Consider the following 24,386-nt stretch of genomic DNA (forward strand, 5'->3'; position numbering starts at 1 on the left):
GACTCTTGATTTCAGCTCAGGTCATGATCTAACAATTAGTAGGTTTGAGCCCCTTGTTAAACTCTGTGCTGACAGTGCAGAGCCTGCTTGGGATTCTCTGTCTCCCCCTCTCTCTATCCCTCCCCCTGTGTGTGTGTGTGTGTGTGTGTGTGTGTGTGTGTGTGTCTTTCTCTCAAAAAGTAAATAAATAAACATTAAAAAAAAAAGAACTGTTGGGGCGACTCAGTGGCTCAGTCTGTTGAGCATCTGACTTCGGCTCAGGTCACGATCTCACAGTTTGGTGGGTTTGAGCCCTGCATTGAGCTCTGTGCTGATAGCTCAGAGCCTGGAGCCTGCTTTGGATTCTGTGTCTCCCTCTCTCTGCCCCTCCCCCACTCACACTTTGTCCCTCAAAAATGAATAAATGTTAAAAAAAAAATTTTTAAAGAACTGTTATTTAAGTCCCTTAACATGTAATAGCCTCAGTTTATATACAGAGAGCAAATCAACATTTCCCAAATTCCATTACTTTTGCGGATCATGATATCATACACCTACGAACACAATATAGTTGGACAGTTTTTAAAATTCACAGATCTTCAAAAGAGCATTTACCTAGTTTTTAATGAATTGACATTTCAAAATTTGTCCATATAACTATCTCTGCCCTCTGGTTCTGACTCCAGCACTATAATTACACTTTTTTTAATTTATCAAATCAGAGAATATTTATCACCCTAGACCATACTTTTATGTGTTAAATTTTTCTCAGTTCTCTTTAGTACTCCTAACGTGAAGGAAAGATTTGGGCCAACAGAAAACATAATACCAAATCCAAAACCACTTAGAATTAGAATTAATTTTGTGTAAATGTCTGCCAAAATATGTTCTACTTTATTATTGTAATCTAAACAGTTGTTTAACCCTCAACTGGATAGCGTAACAAAAGAATTACTAAATTTGGAGCGCCTGGGTGGCTCCATTGGTTAAGCATCCTACTCTTAATTTCAGTTCAGGTCATGATCTCATGGTTAGTGAGTTCGAGCCCCAATCAAACTCTGTGCTGACAGTGCAAAGCTGCTTGGGATTCTCTTTCTCCCTCTCTTTCTCTGCCCCTTCCCTGCCCTCTCTCTCTTTCAAAATAAATAAATAAAACTAAAAAAAAAAAAAAAAAAGAATTACAAAATTTCCTTCCAAAGCCTGAGATTTGGTGCCCCTAAAAGGCAAAAGAAGTCACAAAATATCTTCACACTAGTACAAATATTGAGAAGATTTGAGACATACAAATGTTTAAGAAATCTTACTAGTGATATACCCATGCTCTGAATAACTGAATCACTTTTTTTCATATAGTGATGAGGAGTTTTAAAATTAAAATTAAATTAGAATTTGATAGGAGTCAAAACCCAAAGAAAAGAGGAAGGGACCTAGATGAATATCTAAAAGCCCAGTAAATGTAAGAGACATAGCTCAAATAGTGAAATATTCCCAGAACACCAAGAATTCAGAGAATCCAATTAATATTTGTTGTAAAGTAGCTTCAACTAAGTACATTTGCAAGCTCAGTTATAGACATTTTAACAATAGTGTGTCTCACACTATAGATCTTAGCAAGTAGGTAAGTATGAAATGTAGGATTCATAGATGAGGAAACTTAAGTTAGGAAGGGTTGATTAATGCACCCAATGTCACAGTGACAGAACATGAAAGAGTCTGGATTTCATCCAGATTTGACCACAAAACTCAAACTTTTAACCACTATACTATGCTATTTGCTATACAAGTTCATTTATAGTCTCTTGAGGGACAGTATTACCATGTTCCAGTGAATACAGCACCTGGTATTAAGTAGATATTTAGTAATCTGTGACATACAATTAAATAACAGTGAATATATTTTTATAAAACATGAGGTTTAGATTACTTGGACCCAGTGGTATCTTTGAATAATCTTTATTTTTAGTAAAATTATATTTGTCATTGTCCAATGTTGATACAACTCTACTTATAACCGATTTGTATAATTCTTTAAAATCTGTAACCATGATGTGTAATGTCCAGACATAGTCGTTTGGATAATACAGTGATACTTGACTCTATCAGAGGAATAGGATTTTATAGAGAAATATTAAGAAGCAATTTTTTTATTCACTTCTCCAGACTTGTCAAATTGCGAATCTTGGAGTTAAGAGAAAATCATTTGAAAACTCTACCAAAGTAAGTGACTGTGTCTTTTCTAAATTTTGAATTGTGGTTTTTCAGTAATAGGAAAAAAAATGACTATTTTTATTTTGGCTATGCATAGCCATTTTGATTGAGTTTATTTTTCTAGTTTCTTCTGAGAGCCTAAAACAGTACAGTAAACTATAAAACATTCACATTAAGTAAGAATGTATACTGCTTTATAAAACTGTGTGATTGCAAGTCAATGTGGGAAGAGCCATCTAAGGTTCTTCTCATAGCTGAACACACACACTAGGAAGTTACTTCATTACAATTTATGAAACTGACATTTTTATAGCTCAAAACAATCAAAATGTTCAACCTAATCATTTGCTTAATTCTTCAAGTTAATTTATGGGTGGTGATAGTTTTCAGTTTTTAAATCAAGAATATGCAAAAATATTTCATAAAAATGATTAAAATTTTTCTGAAGATCCTAAAATGGTTTGGCAGAAATTTTATACATTCTTTCAAAAACTTTCTTTCTGCTAGTCTATTTAAAATTTGGTTTATATAAAAGCATAGGATATCTTTATGCAAGAACTAATCCCTTAAATTTTACACAGCGTTTAGTTTAATAAAATGCTTCTTTTGTCCTGCCTTGCCATATTTATGTCTAATAATAGAATTCTGTATTTACAGAAAAAAAATATTTTTGAAAGTCAAAAATTATTTAAAATGGGTAATTTTTTACACAAATAAATCAATATGGCTTGCATATGTTGTTATTAAATTATAGAAAGTACTGTTGTTGGGGCGCCGGAGTGGCTCAGTCAGTTAAGCATCCGACTTCAGCTCAGGTCATGATCTAATGGCTTGTGGGTTCCAGCCCCACGTCAGGCTCTGCGCTGACAGCTCAGAACCTGGAACCTGTTTCAGATTCTGTGTCTCCCTCTCTCTCTGCCCCTCCCCCATTCATGCTCTGTCTCTCTCTCTCCCCAAAATAAATAAACTTTTAAAAAAATTAAAAAAAAAAGAAAGTACTGTGTTGCTATTATTACCCTCCTGAGGTCTTAGAGAAAAATATTGAATACAATTATTAGTTTTCCAACATATCAGTCAGACTTTGAGACCTTTCCTCTGCTGGACCAAAACTCAATTTTATTTTTTACTTTTTAAATTCTTTCCCTAAGCTAACTAGACTGAATTTCATTGATATTTTTTAACCAATATATCAATATAATACCTACAAGTACATTTTATATATGACACTATGTATGAAAATTCTGTCAATGCAATATAAAAAGTTCATATCAATATGAACAATAAAAAGATCATATCAATAATGATATGATCCCATTTAAAAATATATAAACATAGAAATAAAACATCTATTCATTCCTCCATATGTGGAAGACAAGGAGAAAACATGAAAAGGAGGAAATGTCTCTATAGATGGACACCATATGCAATTTTGAGTAGTAGCTTTTCTCTAAGCTAATGTATTATTATACATAGGTCTAATGGAGGCACCATGTCCCAGGTTGGGGGCATAAACAGAGATGGGAATATGGGAATGTGATTGGGAGTGTTACTTGTTTAGCAATAATCTGCTAATGCAAATTGCCAAAGTTTCCATCCCTAATGTCTCCATCCCTAATGCTATAAATGTCTACATTTAAAATAGAGTGGAAATATGGCTCAGTGGAAACCAAACCATAGTGAAAGAGCAGTTATCCCATTTGTGTAAATGTTTACATTTAGGTCAAGGAGAAAATATTAAGTATGTGGATGAAAATCCTTTTTCCAGAAAATCCTTTCTGCTTGCAAATAATGGTGTTGATGTGAAATATAACATAAATCTGACACAGATTGTCAGGGTTTTAAGTATATATTTTTAAATAGACATTTTAAATACAAATTAAAATCTGATGTAGCTCTGTTAACTGTTCAGAGTAATGAGTAATGATGCTCATAATTGGTACAGGGATATTCTTTAAGCTTTGAGAGTATGCCCCATTATCAAACATAATGAAAATTAGTAGGATAACATGGATTTAACTATGTTTGACATTAAAAAAATCTTGTAAAGATGCGTAGAAATGACACTAAGTCTCCTTGGCAGACCGCTATGCATGTATGTTGTAAAGCTGTTATAGTTTTTACATTTAAAAATCATTTTCAAAGTTATGTCCAGTCTACTGTATTATTTTTTAAGTTATAGACATAAATCTGAAGATCCAAGGGCATGCATAGAATGTGGTGAGAACTGTAGTTTAGCTTTGGTGTCTATAAAATAAGAATTGCATGAAGTTTTATCTTGAATAAAAATAAACTTTTTCACTAAGTATTATATACAATACCTTCCGAGCACCAATCTAGACCTGTAACTAAGAGATATATGAGAGCTTTCTACTGTCCTTTATTTTGTACTTTCAATGAAAATAAAGGAAAAATGTAATTTTAGGAAAAGCAATTTTAGTTTTAGAACAGTTACTCCAACAAAAGATAGCTCAAGGATACAAATAAGATGCTAAGTCTTTATTGGCTGCTCAGCGATTTTCTCTTCTTTTAATTTTGTCTTAAAAATCAATCTGTGCAAAATGTAAAAATGTTTAAGAATTAAAATATAATATATATTAAAATGTGTATCCTTTAAGTAAACTAGTGTTTGATACATAAGACATTTTGATAGATGCAGATTCTAAGACAAATTCTTTGTTACTGAATACAAGTTAGTATTATAAACTTTCTTATGATGTTCCTTTATCATCATTCTTCTAGGAATATGAATAAGTGAGAAAAAAATTTAATTCCTCAGATACACATTTGCTTAAAAATCCCTGAAATAGTAGGTCTTGATTACATGTAATAATTGAGGATGTTGAACATCTGAAAAAAGTAGATAACCAAAAAGAAAACTTTTAAGTTTCATGGTACAATTTTCCTCATAGCAGAAGTATCTTCTTAATGATATGTTTTTGAGGGGAAGTACAACAAAATGAGTTTGCTCTCATTTTGGAGCTTTTGCACCAGCTATTTCTCTATCTAGAACTCTCCCCGCAAAACCTTGCATGGCTACATCTTCTTTCTGAGTCACATCTTTCTTCAGATGTTGTCTCCTCAGAGGCTTTCTCTGATTACATCACACAAGATTGTCCTTTCTTAGCCTCTGTGCCATTTCACTATTCTTTTGGATTTTCTTCATACCATTTATGGTTCTCTGAATTATTTTGACTCTGTTTACTTGGAGATGATCTCCTTAGGAGAACATAAGCTCTGTTAAGAAGACTTTTTTTCTCTCTTTCTACTGCTGTATTTTCAGTGCCTAAAACAGTGTCTGGCAAATAGTTGGCACTCACTAAATAAACAAGAATGTTAATACATTGAGTCACGATTAGAAATATCTGTTCTGTGACCTGGACATTTTGTGTCACCTTATTACTTTTCCCCATTGAAAATTATATGAAATATCAAATATTATAACCAGATGAGTCTCTCAATAGCTGATAGCTGAGGCTTGATTTTTAAACCTACATATAATATAATACATACATGAACACACACACACATATGCACACACGTGGTCCCTCAGTGGTTTTAAGTTACATATAATAACTAAGGCATGACAAGGGAAGTAAATAATTTCAAGTCAAGTTAAGGAAATTAATATCTGACAACTAAAGAAATGCCCAAAATACTATAACTTATTTCTTTGCTTCTGTCATTAAAAGATCATACGTTTAGTCAAGAAATGTGTCAGGATAAAAATGAAAGGATAGAACAGTTTTTTAAAATGAAATTTAACACTTGTTTCCATGGAAGTAATGTAGCAGCATATAAATAATGATAATGGTGAGTTATTTATAAATAAAAATTCCCCATATTTGTGAGAATGCCTAAGGGCCCGCACACAACACATGTATAACTATTTATAGATGGTGCCAAAACATTATACCTTATCTGGACATTCTCTAAGAAAAAAAGATCCCTTGAATTATAAATATAAATTAAAACCAGAGCTACATTAATGCATTATTAATGATAGACATTATATTATGAAAGTCAAGAAAGACTGAGGGGTATTTCTGATTGAAGAACACTAAAGAGACATTTTAACTATGAGCAGTGATTCTGAATTGATTCTTTTTCTCTAAAAATATTATTGGTACCTGGTAACACTTGCATGGACTCTGAGAATTATGGTTGCAATGTAGCAATGTAAATTTCCTAATTTGGATGGTTGTATTTGATTTGGTTGGAGAATGTTCTTGTGTGTAGGAAATATACACTAAAGTGTGGAATTGATGGGGTACCAGGTTTTCAGTTTACTCTCAAGTAGTTCAGAACAGTTATTTGTAAGGCACTTTGAAACTTTTTAATTTTATGATTGTTTTAATATAAAGTTTTATTTTAAAAGCTGTTTTAAAGTATAAAATCTTTGAAAAAAAGAAACAGTATCACTATGGAGAAAATGATCAGCTTCGTTTCTGAAATATGTATGTATATAGAGTATAAGGGGAGAGTTTCATTTACATACTAAAATAACTATAAAAATGAATATTTTAGGGATTAAGTTTCTACTTATGTGAAATATTTATCTATATCTATATACATCTATATCTAATCTAGATATAGATATGATTTATTATTTTCCTACCTGAATGGTAACAAATACTCTATAATTATCACTCAAATTTTTATTCATTTGCAAATACATGTTTTTAGTTTTCATGTCAGTTCATTTTTCTTTTTAAATAAGATTGCTTTATAGGCAGACTTACAAAAATATAATGTACTCATCATGTGTTCTCTTTTAAAACCTCTCTTCTTTTATTATCTATTTTACTACCAGTTATAGTCAGAATAATGAAGAAAAAGTCATAAAATAATATGCAATCTGAACTGGACAGGTGTGACTAAGTCATTTTCTATTCTCATTTCAGGATCCTATTAATGAATTATCTCATTTGGCATTACTGTACAAGTTACTTCAATGAAATACATCAATAGGTTCCTTAGTGCTATTGTAACAAAAAAATTCCATTGTCAGGCACAGCTTACAAGAATAGCTTTTTGATGTTTCTATTAACTCTGTTTTTGTGACTATAATACATAATTGGATACAACGTGTTTTTATAATCATATTACCTTATGCTTTTACCAAGGTATATCAATTTAGAAGGCATAATGTTTTGTTAAACACGTTGTACCATCCCATCCTGGGTTATCTTTATTGAAAGCAACAGTATGATTGATATGTTAACTAACCAACTAATCATATTAGTGACCTCTGGTTTCAGAGAGTTGCACTTAGAACTAGGTATTTTCTTTACCTCTGCTCATCTGGTCTTATATTTTAAAATAAAATGAAATAAATGATATTTATGGCATCCTATATTTAAAAGCATGCTATAAATAATAATGCATTATAATAATGTGATTATTAGAGTCCCTTCTAACATATCAAACATATACCTTCCAAAGATTAACCAAAGGAAAAGCTGTGAGCTCTCTTGACTCCTGAATTAATTGTACTTCTTTCCAGCTTTATGTTTTTAACATAAAATTAAGACTTAGAATATTATGGTTAATAAGGTTATGTCAAGTCCAGTCAAGAGATTAGGAGAGGGCACAAAAGCCAAGTAAAACTGTGGAACCAAATCATTTTTTTCAGAGAATTTCAATTAATAGCCACTCTGATCCCTTATGAGTAAATTTTCCAAAAGATGAAAACTGCCTTATGTACTAGTGAGGTTGAAAGCGCTATGGCTTCAGTTTCATAAGAGCTTAAGGCTTAGTCTCTCACAGAACAATTAGCGTGTATTTAGTTCTATTTCACCTGAGAAGTGTCGTGATGTACTTGAATGAGTTTATACTTTGCTGTTAGACAACCCTAGTTTGGTGTTCAAGCCCGTGCTGCTTGGTTATTGGTTTACTTAACTTCTCTGAACTTTAGTGTCATCATTTTTAAAGAATACTCAGTGGTCATTACTTCCATTAAACTGGAAAATACGTTTTAGATAAGAGTTGATGAATTGAATCTTGTGATCGTCTAAAACTAGAGAAGTATTTAAACAAAAGTTGTTAAATTCTGGCACTTAGAAAACTCGAGTGTATGTTTAAAAATCACATGAATCATGTTTTTCATTTTATCTCATAAAAATCTCTTTATTAGAAAGGGAATGGTGTTTTTTTATTATTTACTTTACAACAAAGTCTTAAAAATAATGTGCAATGCTAATATGCCCTTCTTATTTTTTAAGCAGTGTTGTAATGAGAACTAATATAAATGATTGTCTCCCTTTAATAAAAGTATATAAAAACTTTAACTACTTATCAATTCTTAAAGGCTGTTTTTTTTTTTTTCCATTTTAAGATTGGCAAATCTTTAAAATTGGGTAAATTGAGGAGCTCCTGGATGGCTCAGTCAGTTAAGCATCCTACTGTCAATTTCAGTTCAGGTCATGATCTCACAGTTCATGAGTTCAAGCTCCACATCAGGCTCTGCGCTGGCCATGCAGAGCCTGCTTGGGATTCTCTCTGTCTCTGTCTTTGCCCTTCCCCTGCTCACACATTCTGTCTTTCTCAAAATAAATAAATAAACTTTATAAATGATAAACTGTAGATTGAACTCAAATTTTAAAAGACATGTTAAAAAATAAAAGCTCTCAACAAGCACCATAAGAAACATATCCACCATTTATGACTTCCTGTACTTTTATAAATCCATTCCCTGCATATTTGCAAATTCAAGTTATTTAGTGTGAATGATTGCTCTCTTTTATGAATGAATGTAGTATCTTTGCTAAAGATATTTTCTGAACATCATAGACCAAATATTGATCTTGGTCTCAGAGTCTTGGGCCAAAAAAAAAAAAAAATACACAAAGACAGAAAAGACCTAGTTAACAGATCTATTCTTATGTTCTCAGATATTACTTCCGTGGTTGTGAATTGCAAACGTGTACCTGAATTCCGTTTCTATATTCTAATAGCCAGATCTCAAATGGAATATTCACCAGTATCAAAACTGAAATCATCTTTATCTCTCTCTTCCAACCATCACTCTGTAGCAAAACCAAACCAAACCAACCAAAACAAAACAGAAATCCCAGGTTTCTAATTATATATTACCTAATGACAGTACCATCCGCCTATTACAGAAATTAGAAATTTCAATCCTCTTTTCCTGTCCTACTGCCCCCAAATCTCCTGGCCATCAACTTATGTCACATGCAAGCACTCTTCCCTTCCTTCTGTCACTGTCTGACTCGAGGTCCTTAACATGACTTGCCTTAATGTCCAGTAACTCCTTCTTCCTCTTCTCCCCCCTCCCATTGGAATTCATCTTCTGTCATTGTCACAGCTTCCTTACTAAAGCACACCATGACACATGTCCATTTAAAAATCTCATGAGGCGCCTGAGTGGCTCAGTTGGTTAAGCCTCCGACTTCAGCTCAGGTCGTGACCTCATGGTTCATGAGTTTGAGCCCCACGTTGGGCTCTGTGCTGACAGCTCAGAGCCTGGAGCCTACTTTGGATTCTGAGTCTCCCTCTCTCTCTGCTCTCCCTGGCTCATCCTCTGTCTCTCTCTCAAAAATAAACATTAAAAAAAATTAGAAGCTCACAATGACTGCTCACAGATCTTAGAAGACAAATCTGTCAAGATCCTTCATAGTTTGGAGTCACCATTTCTAGTACCATTACCTCTCAACATTATATCCCACAGGATCTCTCTGCTACATCTAATATACGATGCACCTTTGTATTTACAAGCATTTCTTGGTAACTTCCCTGTTTCTGTCCTAAAAACAACAAACATCCCTTAATTTTCCCATTGCTTACACTGTGAAATTAACCATAGATTCTGCATTCAGTGTAGTAGCTTAGGAAATCTCCTAGATATTTTTCAAGGCAGTTTTCACAGGAATTTTGCTCTAATTATAGTTTGACTCAAAAACCTTATAATAAGCTTCAGCTCCATAGTCCAGCTATCAACTAAGCAATGCCAAGCAGTATGCTTTTCCTTCCCAATTACAAATTTTGTAATGGTACATAGTCTCAGCAACAGTGGGCACAGAAGAGATTTGGTGAATTGATTTTCATTAGGGCCCTTTTACAGTATTCTATAAATTCACTTAATTTCTAGTAAGTGCAGGAAAACTGAACTTCAAGAGATACGTTTTTCTCCAGCATTTAAAAAGTTTTCCCTGCCATCCATCTTTTGATTTTTACTTTTAAAAAGGACTAGTATATGAATAAATAACAAACTATAGTTGGTTCAATAAGACCAATAAAACAGATGAAATGTATCTAATTCTATAGATATTTTTGCTTTCTTTATGTTTCCACTCTCCTTTCTACTCAAATCAGGGTTAATTCAGGTGTTTTAATATGCAAAATACATCCTAAAAAAGCTTCATTTTCTGCTGAACAAGAGGAATCTTTCTAAGTTGCTATGTTTTCCAGTTTCTATGACAGATAGTGCCATAGCAATTTTAAAAGTAAAAAGTCAATAACTTCATGACATTACTTTCCTTGAATGTATATTTTGTTTCATTATAGTAGTGTGAGATTTTTGGTGTCCTTTCATGGCTTTTAAAAGTTATTATTTCTTCCTTCCCAAATTTCATATTCCATTATGTTTAGTTTTATATTATTTATCCTCAAAAAGATCCCAAACCTATTCCTAACTGCATTGTCTTTCCATCCATTTATCCTTTATATTTAAACTTTATTCAATATGTTAAAAAGACCTATGTTAACATTTAGCATATAATATCAATCTTTTCTAGATATAAAGTAAACTCTAATTTTATAAGTAAGAATTGAAATAAAATAAATCAGATTGAAATGATATGACTTATCAAGCATTAACTATTCAGATTTATATTTGCTCTAAAAACATGGGATAGAAAATATTATGCTACATGAATTAAAAGGTAAGAATAATACATTTTCTACTAAGAAATATTCAGTGGCAATTTAGATAAATGAATTACTTTTGTGTTTTAATTACATTAAAATGCTATGAAGGCTATTGATTCTTCTGATTATATTGAAGCATTTCTAAATTAAACAAATTTCTAAAAGTAAAAAGTTTATTTTGATGAAATGTTTCATGAAATTTCCAGAAGCAAAAGAAAAAGCATTTCTTATGCTAAATAGAATTATAAAGAGTATCTCTTTAATTATTACATCCAACTAAATGGATATACATTTTGAAGTACATACCTAATTTTTATAAAAGAAAGATTTCATACCTGAAGGCACTATTTAAGAGAGAATATATAATTTAAAAACTTTGGTTTTCCATAGCTTGTACAGTAACATGCAAACTACTAAATATAGCATTCAAGGCCCTTCACAGTCTGACTCCTACCTTCCCTCCAACCACCTCTCACTGAATTCTCTAAATATGACTTACAGGTTTGTGTCTCTGCACATTTACTGATACGTTCTCACTTCGTATAATAAACAAGTCAGTTTAAAAATAATTTTAATTATTTAAAGTTATTTAATTAAAAAGTTTTTAAAAGTTTAATTAAAAGTTATTTAATTATTTAATGTTACATGTGTCAGACCCAATCCAGGTGCTAGAGGATATGACAATGAGTAATAGAGACAATGAACGGTAGATTCTCTCTTCTTCAATGACTTTCAAGTCTGATGGAGGGAGACAGACAATAAACACAAATAAATAAGAAATTGCTTTAAAGAAAATGGGATGATATTATAGAAAGTGTTTGGGTTTTTTTGGTTTTTATATTTAATTGGTGGGTTGCTGCTTTTGGAGTTTTTTGTTTGGTTTTATTTTGTTTGTTTATGGAGTAGGATGGTCAGGGAGACCTTTGTAAAAAGGTGGCATTTGCATTTAGATTTGAATATTGAAAATGATTTGAAATTCTAGAAGAAAATCAAAAACAACAACAACAAAAACCATTAGATGTAAAAGCACTTGTGATGGGGGTAAGCCCAGTATCTCAGGAATAAAAAGTCCAGTGTAGCTGGATCTTAGTGAGCATAGAGTGAAGGAGTATGAGATGTGATTAGAGATCAGGTGGGGTAAAATTATGAAGTGCCTTGTAGGCCATGATTGAAAATTAGGATTATATTCTGATTGTAATTGAAAGACATTTGAGGATTTGAGCAAAGAAGACATATGATTTGATTGAAGCTTTACAAAGATCAGTATGGCACTTCTACAGAGAAGGGGTTTTATGTGGACAAAATGAAAGAACACTACTTAGGAGATGATTGCAATAGTAATGACAAGAAATGATGATGGCTTTGTCTAGGATTGTATTTTTGTAAATGTTGAGTGGTCAGATTTAGGATCCATTTGGAGGAAGAGGCTTGTGGATGGAAAGAATTCGTGATGACAGCCAAAGATAGGAATCAAATACTTTCTCCAAAATTGGGTTTGACTAGCAAGATGGAAAGTGGCAAAATTTTCTCACATTGAGAAAATTTGAAGAGGAGTAGATGAAAATAATCAGAGATTTGACACTGGCAGTGGAAAGTTTGAGATCCCTATTAGACAGTCAAGTGTACATAACTCATATGCTCAGGAAGATAGAGATAAATTTTTAAGAGTCTTCACTGAATGATGATATTTAGAATTCAGACACTGGTTGAAGTAATCAAGGGAGAGAATATGGAAAAGAGACAAGAACACAGAATTGAACCTGGAACACTTTAACATTTACAGATTAAGTATGGAAGGTGACTCTATGAAAGAACCAGAGTGAGCAACCAAAGAGTTAAGAAGGAAACCAAATGCGAGAAGTACCACAGAAGTCTAGAAAAAAAGAGGAAGAAAGGAGTCAGTTGTATCAATTCCACTTAGAAGTCAAGTAAAATTGGAATAGAAAACTGAGCATTGGCATTAGCAAGAAATAGTTCATTAATAAGAGCTATTTCAGTAATGCATTATGTGCAGCCTCGTTGGAGTGGTTGAGGAGAGAATAGGGATTAGGAAAAGGAGATGCAAGTTCAGACAATTCTTTCAAGAAATTTAGTTGCAGAATGGAAGAATGAAAAGCCAGCAGAAACTGGATGGAGATATGGTGTCCGGGAAATGATCTTTACAATGGATAATTTCAAAACATATTTGCAAGCTGATGGGAATGATCTAGTAGAAACAGAGAAAATAAAAATGCAGGAAGAAGAGAAATAATTATAAGACCAGATGCTTGAGGTGGTGAGAGAATGGGGTGCAAAGCACAAGTGAGAGAAGTGGCTATAGAAGCAAAAAATTCTTCTAACATGGAAACATAAGGGTCTTAAAGAAAATGGATATAAACATAGATTGCTGGCTTGGGGGTGGAAAAATAAGAACATTCTCAATTAATTGCTTTGGTTTTCTCTATGAAGTATGAAGAAAAATCATTGACTGAGAGTAAATAAGAAATGTTGGATTGGAGATGTGAGAAAGTGTGAAAGAGTAAGTTGTCTTATAGAAGGGGAAGTGAATATACAAGGGTGCTGTCATAGTATCATCTGGTAGTGCTGACTGTCCAGTTGAAATTTAAGGTTATATATTTAAAGGGAATCCATTCAGCAAAGTTGAGACCTCTTCTTCAGAAAGTCAGATACTTTGCTGTAGGTCCAGCAGAAAACAGCTGGCTTGGTTTTGCCAGGCATTCCCAGTGGAGGGAGCTCAGGCTGTGTACAGGAGAGTGCCTGGGATCAGGGACTATCGAATCTCAGTTATACAATGGAGGTAATTGAGGATATGAAACAGGGAAGAATGTCTATTTGTTCTTCTCTCTTTTTTGCTATACAATCAAAATTAATCTTTAAAATATAATCCTATACCACTTTCTCTATAAAAGTGTCTCTAGACACTTAAGGCACAAGTAATTATTCCTTACTCTTTGCTACCGTAGCATTGTGTACATTCCTCTCTGATAGCCTTTATCACATTATATTGGATTTGTTGTCTAAGAGTATGTCCCAAGACTGTAAATTTTTAATGAGAAGGACTATGTCTTATTTGTTGTCTTTATATTCACAACAATGTGGGGCATAAGAAAAGTTTTCAATGAGCGTTTGCTGCATAAAGGCAGGCAGTGCGGTATAGAAAGAAGGGCTTCAGTGCCTAGAACAATGCCAGGCACATGGTGGGTACCTGGTGGATATCTGATTGATTGTAAGGATCAGAAATGAATAGAAAGTTAAAGTCTTGATATTTTCTCATTAAATAATCTGTCCACTGCAGCTGGTTCTTGACTATTTAAAACTTAACTCAAGCATAATGCACATTGTTTTTCTTTTTTTCTTATTATAATTGCATACTTTTTGGTCATTCCATTTAATCTTAGCCTGAAATAGAGTGCATTACAGATGTCAAATTAGTATTGCTGTCTTTAATTTTTTTTAAAATGTTGACAATATAAAGGCATGTCTTAAACTGACACTATTAGTTATACATGGACTTTACTTTCTTGGATTAGTTAATTTAATATGTTAATTGTTTCAATTGAAAAAATAAATATCGACTATGTACATATTCTTTGTTTATATATTATATGCACTATATATATTGCATTATATTTCCTTATAAGAATATTTATTATAATACTTTTTTATGGAATGAATTTCCAAAGAATTATGTAAAATGGAAATGTGTTCTAAAGAAAGAAATAATGAAGGCACAGTGTATTGTGAGGCAATATGGCCTCTTCTAGACTGTCAAATGTTGCTGCCAGGGAAGCAAACCATTTAAAACACTTTGTATCTGAATATCCAAAATGCAGTTATAATTTGCTATAGACATATTTTACCAAAGTTTCTGTGGCTTCCTAAATGAAATGTTTACAAAGTCTTCCAATCATCCACCAGACCAAACTGTGACTGCTGCCCATCTCCGTGGTGAGACTGCTATCATGAAAAACAATAAAGCGAACAAAAACCGCTAATAGATGAAACACAGTGTGTTCCATTGTTGTACTGAAGGAACCATTATTTGGTGGTTTGTGAACCACCTAAAATTGTAAAATAAGCCATGTTTTAATGGCATTGTGTTCTACTTGAGTTATTAAGAAATTAGCACCTTTTATTTTTTCATTTAGATATAATTCCTGATACAAAATTTTGTGCTTAAAATAAATATTTGAATTGTTATAAGAAGTGTGCTGAAAGAGTCTAATCCAAGATGAAAGCAGAACTAAAACTCAGCAAATAGTGGAAGAAAGTAGATGAGAAATATAAACTCAGTTGATTTGGGCAGTGAATGGCTGTTACAGTTTACAATAACAATAAGAAAACTGAAATTCTTGCTTCAATTGTAATTCAGTAATTTACATAATATTTTGTATATTCCTTATCAAATATAGTGACTAACATCCAATATTAGTTCACAAGTAAAGTTTACTCCCTTATAATCTAGCAGACCTTCCATTTTTAAGGTTATGGATAGATGATACAAAATTCCATCAAATAAACTGATTATGTTTGATATTCCTATTATACCTGCAAAATAAGTATTAAATAAGTAAATCAACATAGTTTTAACTCTAGTCTGTTTATAAGTTGAGACTTTGAGTATAACTGCAACATAATTTTAGCCTGTTTGTAAATTGAGATCTTGGATATAATTGTAACAAGGATAATTAAGTTCCCTAAGTTACTTCCATTGTTTGTTACTTTTTTCCATCTGTATCTTAAAATAGAAATACACACTGTTATTTTTCACTGTGATTACTAGACAAGGAAGAGAAAACAGGAATATGAATTTTCTGGTATATCATAAAGTATTTTTTAACCATCATATTTAGGATGACCTGATATAATGGGAATCCAGAAATTCTTAGTAATTTCACACAGAATAAAGTTATTTCTTGACAAGTATGCAATAAAAAATAAATATTGCTTTAAAAAAAAACAATAACAGTAGTTAGATGAGTTGTTCCAACAGTGTAATAGCAAATTTAAAAATCTTTTAAAATTCCAAGCAAATTTCCAGAGGACACCAGTATTTTAAAATATCAAAAATTATATTGATAATATATATTTTTAAGTTTACAAAATAAAATCTGGATTCTTTTTCCTTAACTCAACCTGCATCAGGAGCAGAAAAAGCACAATGGCCAAGTGGAAGGGACTTAAACTTTAAAGTGGGCAAACATGATTTCAAATCTCTTTCACCACTTAGTATCTGTGTCCCTTAGCGTGAACAATTTAGCCTCTTCACACTTCGGTTTCCTATATGTATCATGAATTTAGGCAAAATAGATAATATAGTATGTATATTATACCCAGTAGTGTTTGCACACAGTTGATGCATGATAAATGAAAGTGTGTCTTAAGCTTCAGAAGGAGGGAACAAAGAAGAAGCCCTGAGAAACTTCTCACAAAGAATCAGATATTGCAATAGTCTTTGCTCAAGATAAAAAGAAATTCAGAAAGAAGGAGACCATACCCATAGACTACACCAGTATTACCATGCCAAATCACTCCTGGTGTTCTCTTTTTCCTTTTCCCTTTCATCCTTTGAGTTGGAAACTTTGACAGGGCCTCTGGATTCCAAGTTTACCAATTCTGCCAATTCTGCTCCTGCTTTATACCTCACAGAGTGGCAGTTACACAGCAGGGGCCAGGTAACAACTGCTCAGGAAGCCAAAGTACCGATATTAGAATCACCCCCTCTGGCCCACTAACCGTGAGTCAAAAGATATCTGCACTAAACTTGCCATGGCACAAGTGCCCACTTTGCATTTCCGGAGTTATCTGACTTGTAGTTCCTTAGGAACTGTTCTCTGAGTCCTTTTATTGATTGTAGTAACCTCTGAAATGCCTGGCATCCTTCCTTGCACAGAGTTGAATAATTGATCAAAAATTGCTAAATAAATGAAGACATGTCATTAGTTTTCACAGGATGCATGTTTTAACTTGGAACCAGAAGTCCTGGTGATACACCAATAGCATAAGTGCAACCAGACAGTATTTATAGATATACCATTACACTCCATACTCCAAATCAGACATCATGTGTCTCATATGCTCATGCTGAAATCTGGCAAACTTAATCAAGGCAAAAACCTCATGAATCAAAACCCTGAGTAGATATATGGGTCATTAATGTGACTGAAGAAAGATGTGTTTATTTATAGAAACAATGTTTGAAAATTTTCAAATTATTATTTTCGCTTCACATAGTGGATAATGAAGTCTGTATATTTATGCTATTGCTAATATTTATACATTTTATAATACTTTAAGATCAAGTATTCAACTTTCTTTGTTATTTCCATGCTTAGTTGATAGTAAATACAGCACGTTTTATGCAAGACTTAAGATCTATCATGTTTTCAAACTTTTCTTAAAAATACAATGTAAATGTTTGAATAACTATGAAAACCTTATAGAAATAAATTCGAAACCTTTATTTAGAATTATATCTGGCTAATTTTAATTTAGACAAGCTGTTCTTAGCCAGAATGCTGTGGCACATGAGAACCTCATCAACATTTCAAAAGCAAGCCAAACGCAATTAACATATAAATGTTATTTTTGCTTTAATTGGACTCATATTATTATGGCAGTGAGCATCAGGCAGAATACTGTCCTGAGTGGGGACTCTGACAGTGGGTGGAAAGGGACACGACTTCCATAAATAAGAGAACAGAGCATACAGAGTCAGTCAGCCCCTACCAAAAGAAGATGGCATGCCTATTGAAACAAATGATAATTTTTCTCCTGAATATATTCTAATTCAGGTAAAGGCAGTAAACAGTATTATTCAAACAGACAAAAAGTACATAAGGATGAATAAGGAATAATTTAATGTTATGGGTGCTTTCATAAATACTATGTGATATTGTTAAACTCTCATAGCTACTGCATTGAATTATTGCTGACTTCTTTAACGTGCCATGAACCTTTTAATATGTCCAAAGCATGATACCATAATTTATAGTATGAGAAAACCTATAGAGAATACAAAAAGAAAATACAAACCTCAGCCTAAAATAACCCATTCAAATTAATGAAAATTTAAGAAGTAGATCTACAGGGACACTTGGGTGCCTCATTGGTTGAGCGGCAGACTCTTGATTTTGGCTCAGATCATTATCCCAGGGTCATGAGATGGAGCTCTGCATGGAGCTCTGCTCAAGATTCTCTCTCTCTCTCTCTCTGTGCTCTTCTCCTCTCCCCAACCCCCCCCCCAACACTTTTTCTTTTTCTCTCTCTCTAAAATAAAAAAAAAAAAGTAGTCCTAGATGTTTGACTTGATTTAATTATTCATTTCTTTCCTACTGCAAATGTTTTCTTGGTGAGTCCTCTGATGAGGCAATTTCAATAGAGGATCGCTGGTGTTAAGGAAACTATTTAGCAAAGGTCCTTATTCCTGATTCTGTGACACAGAAAGAATAGTTATTAAAATGATAATCTTGCTCCATATAGCTTCAAAGAGGCAAGATAACTTACTGTTGTTTTTTTATAAGGAAGATTATAATTTTTTTGAATAGGTGTATGCATAAAACTCAGTTAGTTGGGGGCGCCTGGGTGGCTCAGTTGGTTAAGCATCCAGCTTCAGCTCAGGTCACCATCTCACAATTTGTGAGTTCAAGCCCCGTGATGGGCTCTGTGCTGACATCTCAGAGCCTGGAGCTTGCTTTGGATTCGTATCTCCCTCTCTGCCCCTCCCCTACTCATGCTCTCTTACTCTCTCAAAAATAAACATTAAAAAAATTTTTTTTTAACTCAGTTAGTTGAATTTCTGTCGATGTCCAACAAAGAGCCCCTTTACACAGAAATAAGAAGGGTAAAGCTTGGATTGTATTTATATTCCAATCATGTGTTTAATATAAAATGGCATTAATGAGGCAAAGACACTTTATAAAGCTCTATAAAGGATAAAGTTTAAGGAAATGGTTTTTGCAACTATAAAGTGTACTCTTAAACCTAGGTAACTGATCAGGAAATAAATGTCACTATTTACAAACAAAAATAAGCCCCACTGCTCCCCTCAAAAAAGTTTTCCTAGGTCAACCCAAACCCAAATACACTGCTTCATACATGGCCCATAATATGGGCATGTTTCTGCTGAGAGTGGCTCACTTTGTACCATCTGTATGTAGGAAGATTACATTAATAAATGTATCAGAATTGACTTTTTATAATTTCCAAAAATTAGATGAAGACAAATTTAAACACTTTTTAATGTGCAGATAACACATGCATTGTGATTCTTGCATTATTCAGATTGAAGTTTATTCTTTAGCTTTTCTAACATATTATATTAGTATTACATGCCTATATAATAGATTTACTATATATGTATTATCAAAACTATCATTATTATATTGATTATGATCCCCAAATCCAATGTTCTATTGACAAACAGCTAACCCGAATATTCTGTCTTCTCTTTTCAGTTAGTATAGGTTTTTATTATAAATTGAGCTAAAAATTTTTCTTCCGTTTTATTTTTCACTGGTGGCAGTTAGGGTTAATGGATTCCGATATTAAATCTCTTTCCTTTGACAAGTGTAAATTAATCACTTTTGCGGAAGCTTTTCTTAGCTAAATTATAAAAATTTAAGTGTTGTCAACCTTTCTCTGAACGTAATGATTTTGTTAAGAGTTAGCAAAGTTCAGAAAGGAATGAGGACTTCAAAACAGTATGGAAAGTTTCTTTAAACCGACAAATACAATGTGTTAATTTTGATCCATTTTTAAATCAACAAAAACTTTCCTTGAGAATTACATTTCAATATGTTTTTTTTTGAAGAAATTATTACTTTTCTTTTATTAAGAAGTTAAATTGAACTAAATGATGTGAGCAGACATTTATACTGGACATATTTATTTCTGCTGTAGTTATGACTTATAAGTTCAATTCTCTCTTTTCCACTGGTTCCCACAATTCACAAAATTTAATTCACCATTCTCTTTCTCTTTTATTTTTCTTTCTTTATGCAGACATCAATTCTATGATAAGAGTTTTTTTTAACTGTTACTGTTTTTTAATCTGAAAAGGCTTATTGGATGAAATATGTATGCTTTGTTGGATTGTATTTTGCTAAATAATCAGATATCTTTGTATTTTTTGTTTGGGTTATTTTTTTTTCCATATTGCATGGAGAACCTGTTGTTCTCCAGAAGAAACCAAGCCCTTATAGCTAGCCTATTTAAAAATCTTATATCTATTCTCCCTTTAAATATTGTTAGGAAGCCATACTACTGGACAATTTACAGTTATTACTTAAAACTGATTTTCTGCCTGTGAATTCCTCAGCAGGAATAGTAATAATAACGGCCAACATTTCACAGGGTTTTATACCTTCCAGGCATTATACAAATGTGTTTTGTATTATCGATATATTTAATCCAAATGGCATGACTGTAATATAGATACCATTACCAGTTTACATTTTATAGATGAGGAAAATAAGCCTTACAGAGGTTGAACAATTTGCCCAATATTGTATAACTCTTAAAGGTAGATAAGGTTTCAAGGATAAAGCTGTCTTCTCAATGAATCAGGTAGAAGTAACTGATAGTGACAGTTATATTACTTACTAACCATACAATCATATTTATGTACATTTAGTGAATCTAAGCCATAATATATTACTAAAATGATTAAGGTGTTTTCCATGTGGTTGGAGACAAAATAAGTATATATGAATATCAATATTTTTTCCATTCTAGAAAAAAAATAGATAAAAGAAATGGAAATAAATGTTTCATTCCCAATATGAACCAGAACTAAGTAATATTTAGGAATAAATTTAAACAGAAAGGCATACTTCTTATGAAGAAAAACTATAATTCCTAATCAAAAGTCACAAAAGAAGATCTGAATGAATGGAAATACATATCATTTCATTTATAAGAATATTAATGTCATAAAAATATTATTCTCCCCAAATTACTCATTAAAAAATTTCAATATTGGAGAGCCTGGGTGGCTCAGTCGGTTGAGCGGCCGACTTCGGCTCAGGTCACGGTCTCGTGGTCCGTGAGTTTGAGCCCCACGTCGGGCTCTGTGCTGACAGCTCAGAGCCTGGAGCCTGTTCCGGATTCTGTGTCTCCCTCTCTCTGATCCTCCCCCATTCATGCTCTGTCTCTGTCTCAAAAGAAATAAACGTTAAAAAAAATTTCTTTTTAAAAAGTTCAATATTTATTTAACCCATCTTCCCTTGTAATTCCAAAGGTTTTCAATTGGACAAAACAATCTTAGAATTTGTATGAGGCAGTCTAGCTTTCTGGCACTTTTAAAGTTATCTGACAAGTAGGACAGGTTTATCAGGTCCAATTCCTTGGGGTTGAGCCTTCTCTATTGAGATCATATTTCATTGTGAAGTTGCAGTAGCTGTGCATTTATGTAGAAGGGCACCCTCTGGTATGTCTGATGCAAAGAGCACTTTGTACCTTGGATGGTCATCAGTCAGTACAACACCTTCCAAAATTAACCAAAAGTATCCTCAGTAAAGAAGTCTAATTTCCCCCCTTTTCATCTATTACACAGTGGGAACTACCTACAGCCCAAAACAGTATTGGAAACACAGATTTGAATTCAACCCCCTAGGTAGAACATGAAACAGTGGTAGTAGTCCTGACATATGACATATAGGTTATTTTGCTGGACAGAAGTATATGATGAGATCCCAAAAGATCTGGGCCTCTTTCAACAGAAGTGAATCTATTTTTATAAGAAAGCAGATATTAAAAGAGTACTGAAGCATTATAGTGAAAAGCACAGTCGAAGAATCCAGATTCCAGATTTCTCCTGGAAATAAATAGCCCTATCTCAAGCCTACCGATAATTAATAGTCATGCTGTATTTAGATGACCACATTAACAGAAAATTTTGGAACAGGAGAGTGTCTACTGGCCCTGAATAGCAGAAGGTATTGGGAAGACTTTCAGCAAATGCAGTCAACTGAAGATATTGTCAAATAAGAACTTAACCTAGAGAACACTATTGCAACAATCCTTTAGAGTTGTAGTCTATATCCTTTCTGTTCTTAGGAAGAATCTTAAAAGTGAATAACCTATATATTTCAGTGCATCACAGGTACCATAAAGTCAACAGTTCCAACGATGAACTTACCATTTACATCACTATCTATAATTTTTCCAGTATCTCTAAGCTCATTTAGAAATAATGGAAATAACATTTTCTAGATCCTGTGAATCATCCTAAGCCTATTTCTTACTCCCACATCCAATCAGTCAACAAGTTCTGTCAAATCTGTCTAATTCGCTTATTCATTTCCTTCTGTCTGGAACTCTCTGCTCCCAGATCCATCCGTGGCTGCCTCCTTTTTTATCATCTAAATCTTAAATCAAATGTCACTTGTCCCAAAAGTCTTTGATAAACCTCCAATTTAAAGTAGCCACTCCCACCCCATCACTTCCCCAAAACCTTATTTTAATTTCTTTATAACACTGATTACTATCACAAATTCTCTTATTACTTATGTCTCACCTTTCTAAAATTTCTCCATGAGAATAGGAATCTTGCCTAGTCTGTTCATCACTGTATGCTCACTGCCCAGTATATTGTTTAGTTCATAGTATACATTTAATATGAATGTACTTTTTGAATTTATTCATTTATAGAATTCATTCAACAAACACTTATTAAGCACTTGTATGTCAGGCACTGTGTTATGTATAGGAAATATGGTGGTGGGGCAAAACCAAACACTATCTTTGGACTCAGGGAGCTTATATTTAATAAAAGAGACAGCTACTAATCAAATACTCACATAAGTCAGTGTAAAATTACAACTTTGAATAGTTACTTTTAAATACGTTTTCCCTTCTAATCTCCATTACCATTGCTTTAATTCAGGTTATTGTTAATCTCATTCCTCAGCTATTAAAATCACCCATTTTCCTGCCTCACTCTTGTCACACTCCACTCTCTTTTTCCAAAGTTGAAATGCAAATTTTAAGTCATTTTCTACCTTGAAATCCTTAATAACTTCAATGACCCTCAAGAAGAAAATATCTACCCTCCTTAAGTAATGGCTCTTTGTGACCTGCCCCTCAACTCTCTCTCCTTTCTCTGGTCACCACTTCCTCCTCCTCACACTCCATGCTCCAGTCATCCTGAATTATATACTCTTATCTCTGGGTCTTTATGTACATTGTTTCTTCTGCCTAGTACATCTTTCCCTACTCTTTGATTAACTAATTTACTTATCCTTTATAACTCACTGGAGATAAGCTCCTACAGAAATCCTTTTCTGAACCCACTCAGATTGTCCTAGCCATCCATTTTCTGTGCTCTCATAGCAAAAAGAAATAAAATTTAAAAAAATACATAGGGGCACAGCTCATTTGATTGAGTATCCAACTCTTAATTTCAGCGCAAGTCATGATGTCAGGGTGGTGGGATTAAGCCCCACATTGGGCTCGGCACTGAGTGTGGAGCCTGCTTAAGATTCTCTCTCTCTCTCTCTCTCTCTCTCTCTCTCTCTTCTCCCCCCATCCCCTGCTCATGCTCTCTTTTTCTCTCAAAAAAAAAAAAAAAAGAAAAAAGAAAAAATATATATATCCTGTTATACTATAATTGTTTATCTACTTGCCTGTTTTCCTCACAGGCCTATAATTTCCTTTATAGCAGAATGTCTTTCATATTTCTTTCAACATTACCTAAAGCAGTAGTAAGTGTGTAGAATAAATAGAAGGATGGTTGTTGGATGGATGAATGGATAGATGAATTCATTTGACAAACTTAAAAATAAAAGCCCAAGATGATATTCAACACAGCTTCAAACATATACATTATGTGTATAAAAAAACATACTGGTCAGAACAGAAGGATAGTGAAACCCATTTGGGATATTCCAAACACTGTGACAGGCAATACTCAGTAAGTAATTTATTCACCAATTTTATTTCATGTTTGTTGATATTTAAAAAAGAACATTAATTCTCTAGAGCCCTGTATTTGAAGTGTTGGAAGATAAGGCAACATGGCAATTACATCATCAGATTGAAAGATGGTTTCCAAGATTTCTACCACTGATGAAATACTGCTTAAAACAAAGGGTTTAACATCTTGTAGTCTACAGTGAGAACTTTGTAACAAAGGAAAAGGTGTGATTACAATCTTTGTAAACTGGATACAGAGAGTCATGGAGGCAATACCATATCATATGTTAAGGAAGCTTGAATATTTAGAATAATAAATAATACAGTGCAGGATGACACTTACTAATAAATATATGGCAACTATTGCTGTCCAAGGGAAGTTGACTATTTTTTCTAGT

General features: G+C 33.1%; 1 protein-coding gene across 1 annotated transcript in view; it reads left to right on the plus strand.

Moving 5' to 3' along the window:
• LRRC7 (leucine rich repeat containing 7) overlaps positions 1 to 24,386 on the plus strand; it is a 564,537-nt gene that overhangs the window by 288,168 nt on the left and 251,983 nt on the right. Inside the window, exon 7 of the mRNA XM_042951516.1 lies at positions 2,140 to 2,196. Coding sequence (XP_042807450.1) covers positions 2,140 to 2,196 — 57 coding nt within the window. The remainder of the gene's footprint in view (positions 1 to 2,139; positions 2,197 to 24,386) is intronic.

The sequence above is a fragment of the Panthera leo genome, chromosome C1, assembly GCF_018350215.1.
Source record: "Panthera leo isolate Ple1 chromosome C1, P.leo_Ple1_pat1.1, whole genome shotgun sequence".
In the NCBI taxonomy this organism is placed as follows: domain Eukaryota; kingdom Metazoa; phylum Chordata; class Mammalia; order Carnivora; family Felidae; genus Panthera; species Panthera leo.